Here is a 5,799-nt window from a genome sequence, read left to right as displayed (position 1 = left end):
CCTTTAGCGGCGGAGAAGAGGGGGTCCTACCTCGGCAAGGCGGCCTCCGTCCTCGGCACGATCCACCGGCCGATCTCGGTGCTCTCGCCGCGCAGCAAGAAGGCGGAGAGGGTCGCGTGCGAGGTGGTCGCCGAGCCGGAGGCCGACGAGGCGGTCGTGGGGGCGGCGGAGGGCACGGCGGACGACGGTGCGTCGGCGGCGGCGTGAGAGAGGCTGGGGGCACCTCTCGGCGACTGAGGGTGTGCGGTGGCTGGCTGCACACGTGGATGGACGTGCAGCGGTGCACGGTACCGTGCAGGCGGCGCCATGGATGGAGACGAGAGAGCGCGCAAGCAAGAGAGACATTTTTGGTCGTTCGTGAGGCTAGTATCCGTCCACACTCAACACCGCGGGCTTGTGTTCGTGCCGCCTTTTTTCCCCACAAGAGAACTCCGCCAGACGGAAATGTAATAGTCAAGTCGGTTTATCCGACGGTGTGACACTCTTCCACGCGTCTCGCTCACGCTGAAGCGCACGTGCTCGCCTCAACTGCTGGCGCGCGCGCCCGGCCACCCACTCACCCACACCCTCACACGCCCGCGCCAGTCTTCCCCAGGCTTCTCAGTGGCCGCCATGCAGCCCCGACACCACCTTGGTCAGGTCATTCACCCACTTCGAGATCTCCGTGTTGTCGTCCGAGGAGAAGAGGAGGCTCGCACTGCCTCCGGCGCTCTTGGCCGCCTTGGCATGCCGCGAGCCAGGGTGGAGCTCGAGCTTGAAGGATTTGAGGTCGCTCCGCGCCACTTTGCTGACCTGCGCACCGGGCGAGAGCGGGCTTCGCTGGGAACAACAACCGCGGCGGCAGGCGCGTTCGGCTGCGCCGGAGCCCTCTCCTCTCGGCCATCTCTCGCCCCTCTCTCCCGGTGGCCCTCTGTGGGCTCCCTCTCTCGGGCTCACGTCTGCGCGGAGGTCGAGGCTCATCTTTGGTGGCTTGGTGTGATCCGCCTGTGGGCCGAGCAGGGGGGGGGACGCGATCTGAGCGGAGGGGGGGCGGAGGGAGGGAGCCGGCGAGCTTGGAAGATTGCGCCGCCGGCGCCCGGCGGCCTCCCGCCACGCACCTTTTTGTCGAAGACGTCGAGCTTGCCTCCGCTCAGCACGCACCACCGCTTGCTCTTGTTGGCGCTCAGCAGGCCCGAGCGGTGGACGTGCTCGGCGTCCCCGCCGCCTCCTTCTCCGGTAGCGCCGCCGCTGGGGTTGGGGGGCGCCCAGTGCTCGCGCGGCGGCGGCGGCGGCGGCGGCGGCGGCGCCGGCGCCATCTTGGAGCCCCTCTTGTGTCCAAACTTGATTGCGGAGGCGGCGCCGGCGACGCTCAGGCGGCGGCCCTTCTTCTGCAGGGAGCTGTCCTCGTCGTCGTATCCGGCGGGGCGGCTGTAGTCCTCGTAGCTAGAGGGCGGCTGCTGGTACTGCGTCTGCTGCGGCTGCTGGTACTGCTCCTGGTACGATGGCGGGGGCGGCGGCGGCGGTGGCGGCGGCGGCGGCCGCTGCTGCTGCTGCTGCTGCTGCTGCTGCTGCTGCTGCTGCTGCTGCTGCTGCTGCGCCTGCGCGTCCACCACCGCCTGTGCTGCCGCCGCCGCCTCCGCAGCCTCCGCCGCCGGTGGCAGCAGACCCGAGGGTAGCTGCAGCGGCATCGCCGCGCCCTTGTAGCGCGCCGCGGCAATGTGCAGGGCGACCGCGAACTCATTGCGCGCGAGGTAGCCGTCGCCGTCGGTGTCGCACAGCGCCCACACGGCGTCAATGTCTTCGCTTGGGAGCCTACGTCAGGATGATCCCTGCGGTCTGAGGTTGGGGAGACATGGGTAGACATGGGGAGGTATGGGGAGCTCATGAAAGCACCGTCCAGAGACAGGGCTAGGATTCGGCGCGCGCATCGCGGGAGAGCGCACAAGAGGTGTGCAAGTGCTGCGAGAGAGTGCGGCAGCACAGCCAGCAAGACCTACCCCCTCGAGAGCTACTTGAACTACAAATGCGGGGGCCTCCGCATCAGGCTTGGCGCACACCTTGCGCGGCTGAAGGTGGGCTCCGCCTGCGCGCGGCTGATGGCCCAGCTTCCTCGGCAGAGCGAGTGGAAGAGCTGGACGTACCGCGCGTACTCGGGGCCGCCCATCGCAACGATCGGCGGCGGCGGCGGTGGCGCCGGTGCCGGCGCCACCGCATGCGGCGGCCCGCCAAAGGTGCTAGCGCCGAAGGAGGCGAAGCCGGTCGTGGGTGCCGGCGCAAGCGCTGGCGGCGAGGAGAAGGAATCGAAGCCAGGCGACGGCGCGGGCGCGGGCGGTGAGGGAAAGGGTTCGAACCCAAGCGCTGGCGCCGGCGCGGGCGGGGCGGAGAAGGAATCGAACCCAGGCGCTGGCGCCGGCGCGGGCGGGGCGGAGGTTCCAAAGGACGTGCCAAAAGCAGTGGGCAGAGCCTGCGTCTCGTAGCTGCTCAGGAAACCGGCAGGAGCAGGGGGCGCTGGCTGTGCCTGCGGCGGCTGCGGGTAGGCGGCCTGCTGCGGCGCGTGGGGCGGCGCGGGCGGCTGCGAGGACGGCGCCTGCTGTTGCCACGCCGGCGGTGGCTGCAACGCGCCAAACGGGTCGCTTGCAACAGTGCCAAATGACGCAGCCATCGGCGTGGCTTGGGTGCCGTGTGTGTCGCCGCCAGGGGCGCACGCCGCTGGCTGGGGCGCCTCGCGGGTGTGCGGCGGCCAAGCCTGCGACGGCGAAGACAGCGCCTGCACCATCGGCTGCATGGCGAACGCTTGCTGCGGCTGCTGTGGCGGCTGCGGCGGCTGCGGCTGCGGCTGCTGCTGCTGCTGCTGCTGCTGCTGCGCCTGCGCGTCCACCACCGCCTGTGCTGCCGCCTCCGCCTCCGCCGCCGCCGCCTCCGCCGCCGCCGCCGCCGCGGCCACTGCGGCCGCCGCCGCCTCTGGCATCCCCTCCCGCCACTGCCCCAGCTGCTGCTGCTGAGCAGGCGTTAGGTCGGGGAGCGCTCCCGCCCCGATGAAGGCGGCGGCGGCGGCGGCGAGGCGCCCAAAGGAGTCTGCGTCGATCGGCGGACCGCTCTCCTAGTGTGTGCAGACTAGGGACTGAAGGCAAGTACTTCACCCCCCCCCCCTCCCCCCCCCCTGGCGCCCGCCTTCTGGGCCACCCCGTGGACGAAAGTGCGACTGTGATAGCCAAGGGCTGACGCGGCAGCTACGAAGACAGTGATCTGAACATCCAAGAGAGGGGTACACATTGAGGAAGGAAATACGTGCCGTCTCGAGTGCTACTTCCGCAACGCCTTCAGCATCTACATCTTCTCTCCCACGGGTCGCCCGCAGCGTGCGCCGGCAGTTCGGCGGCGAGGCAGAGGTGGCGGAGCGAGTGCAGCAGCTCATGCCTACAAGGAGAAGCCTCTGCAACGGCTTAGGGGAAGCTCCGCGCTCGAGATGGATGAGGGGCGCGCGAGCTGTGCTTGCCGGGGCAGGCAGGGCCGCCCCTGCGCGAGGGCCGCAAAGGCGAGTGTGGCGTCGGGCGCCAGCTGCTGTTGCGGCCGTGGCTCCAGCTTCTGCGGTGGCGTCGAGCGGAGAGGAGACGGCTCTCCGCCCGCCATCTCCGTCCGCCGCTCCGAGGCCAGGTCCGAAGCCAGGGGCATGCTGGAGCCGCTGCCGATGGCGTCGTCGCCCGGCTGCTCCACAAATAACCCCTGCGGCGGATATCCGTGTGGCGGCTGCTCGAGGCTCTGCGGCTGGTAGCCGGTCTGGTAGCCTTCGTAGTGCTGGCCGGCCGATTTCGCCGCCGGGACAACTTGCTCTTGCGGAGAGGCCGCAGTCATTCCGCCGATCCCGCAGCTGCCCGCCCCGCCCATGCCACAGCCGCCTATGCCCAAGCCACCCAAGCCACCCATGCCGCCGCCGCCGTTCCCGCTACCCACGCCGCCACCCTGCGGGTTGCCGCTAACCCATCCCGTTGGCGAGTCTTCGCCGTTGCCGTTTCCGCCTGGGCTAGAGAGCGTCGTGGCTGCGAGGCAACCCAGCTCAGCGAATGGATCCATTGAAAGCTGCTCGGAGGGGTTTGTTGATCCAGTGGCGAACAGGGCGAGGTTGTATGAAATCGCGAATTCTTTTCCTGGCGTGTAATAGTGCTATGCCTCAGCGGCCGCGGGCGAGCGGGGCGTGTGTGCGCCACGCGCCGCCGCTCCGGCCGGATCACACGAGCCCCCCTCCCGCGGCTCGTCGCAGGAGAGCGGGTCGGCTCGGTGAAGATGCTCGGTCTGTCCTCGCCAAAAGTTTGTCCGGCTCGACGTCCGGCCCCGGGCGTCGGGCCGTGGCGGCGACAGCAGGCGTGCTCCAGCGCCGCCTCGTGCGCGCGCACGCGCAGCGGCGGCGCCTCCGCACCACCCGAGCCGCCGCCCGGCCGAGCGAGGAGCAGAGAGACGACGAGAGACATCCTGATTCAAGTTCTTTCTTTTACGGCGGCTCCCGTGGTGTACCTGTGTTAGTGCCAGTGCGCGCCAGTCCCGTGCCAGTGTTGTGCGAGGGTGACTACGATTCTTTCTTTTAGCCCCCCGCTACCCGGTTGCACTCGTGCGACGTAGCGGGGGGCCACGACTACGTTTACGAAAACATAAGTAGTCCCGCGAGGTGTGAATTGGCCGCCCCAGTAGCCCCCATTTCCACTGGGGACGCTTTTTCGTGGCAAACCCAAAGTTGCGCTGCGCGCGAAGCCGCTTTTGAAAGCGCGAAACGAATCTCGTCCTACCTCCCACCGGCCCCACCGGCTTTTCGTCGCCCATGCTCGGTCTCGACTTGAGTGCCGCTCGACTGGCCGATGAAGAGCGACCCGTACGACGCGCACTTGTCGTCCTCCCTCCTCGCCACATGACGGCCGCCCCCCGACACCGACAGTCGCGCTCCGCACGCCTTCGAGGTCAGCTGCGGCCGAGCGACGATCGGCTCGCTCCGATCGCTGGGCGCGGTCACTCTCCGGCCCATCACCCGCCTGCCGATCACCTGTCCGCCTCGCCGCGCGCGGGCCGCTCGCCTGCTCGCCACCGCCGCCGCGCGTCCCCGCGCCGCCACGCTTCCCTGTGCACCTGACCGCGCTCGAGCTGCGCACAGACGGCGCGCTCTGGCAGACAGAGCAGCGGCCGCCCAGGCGGTCGCTGCTCCGCCCCGTCCGAATCCGTCCGCCCGCGCGTGCCGCTGCCGCCGCCGCCGCCGCCGCCGCCACCGCCGCCGCGTTTCCCCGCGCCGCCAGCGTCCTCGCACCTGACCGCGCTCGAGCTGCGCAGGCAGACGGCGCGCTCTGGCAGACAGAGCACGAGCGGCCGCCCAGGCGGTCGCTGCTCCGCCCCGTCCGAATCCGTCCGCCCGCGCGTGCTGCTGCCGCCGCCGCCGCCGCTCCACCCGGTGCCCGTGTGCCGTGAGAGTTGCTTTGTGCATGTGTATATGGGTGTGGACTTATATGTCACACTTGAGCCTCTACCTATGATAGTAGACCGGTACTCGGGTTTGGATGGTAGCGGGGGGCCCCGCCGGAGGCTGGTTACTGATAAACCAAAATAGTTAGAGGCTGCGCAGGCCGTCCCGTTTGCTGTTTGAAACCGCCTGTTGCGCTGGCCGCTGCGCGCGCGCGCGCTGGCCGCTGCCGGGGCTCTGTCTCACTCTCACGTGCCGCAATATGTGTCACACACGGCGGCTTCTGCCACCTCTCGATTGGTTCTACTTTCTCCGCACACCTACCGGGGAAGGGGCGCTTGGGAGCGGGGGCGGGGGCGGGGGGGCGCGCAGCGCGGCTGCGC

General features: G+C 69.6%; 2 protein-coding genes across 2 annotated transcripts; both read right to left on the bottom strand.

Moving 5' to 3' along the window:
* Positions 1–600: 600 nt before the first annotated feature.
* EMIHUDRAFT_447387 (hypothetical protein) lies at positions 601–2,880 on the bottom strand (the record flags this gene model as incomplete). The annotated part of the gene is made up of 5 exons (XM_005793910.1): positions 2,037–2,880; positions 1,646–1,791; positions 1,098–1,207; positions 937–984; positions 601–792 (listed from the first exon to the last, which is right to left on the bottom strand). Exons 1-5 carry the CDS (start codon positions 2,762–2,764, stop codon positions 601–603), a joined length of 1,224 nt encoding a protein of 407 aa, XP_005793967.1. The 5' UTR covers positions 2,765–2,880.
* A 516-nt stretch (positions 2,881–3,396) lies between these two features.
* EMIHUDRAFT_193881 (hypothetical protein) lies at positions 3,397–3,831 on the bottom strand (the record flags this gene model as incomplete). Its single annotated transcript, XM_005793909.1, has 1 exon — positions 3,397–3,831. One exon carries the CDS (start codon positions 3,829–3,831, stop codon positions 3,397–3,399), a length of 435 nt encoding a protein of 144 aa, XP_005793966.1.
* Between the last annotated feature and the right edge of the window lie 1,968 nt (positions 3,832–5,799).

Source organism: Emiliania huxleyi (assembly GCF_000372725.1).
Source record: "Emiliania huxleyi CCMP1516 unplaced genomic scaffold EMIHUscaffold_1, whole genome shotgun sequence".
Lineage (NCBI taxonomy): Eukaryota > Haptophyta > Isochrysidales > Noelaerhabdaceae > Emiliania > Emiliania huxleyi.
Note: the sequence above shows the minus strand (reverse complement) of the source record. Positions and strands in the feature narration are given on the sequence as shown.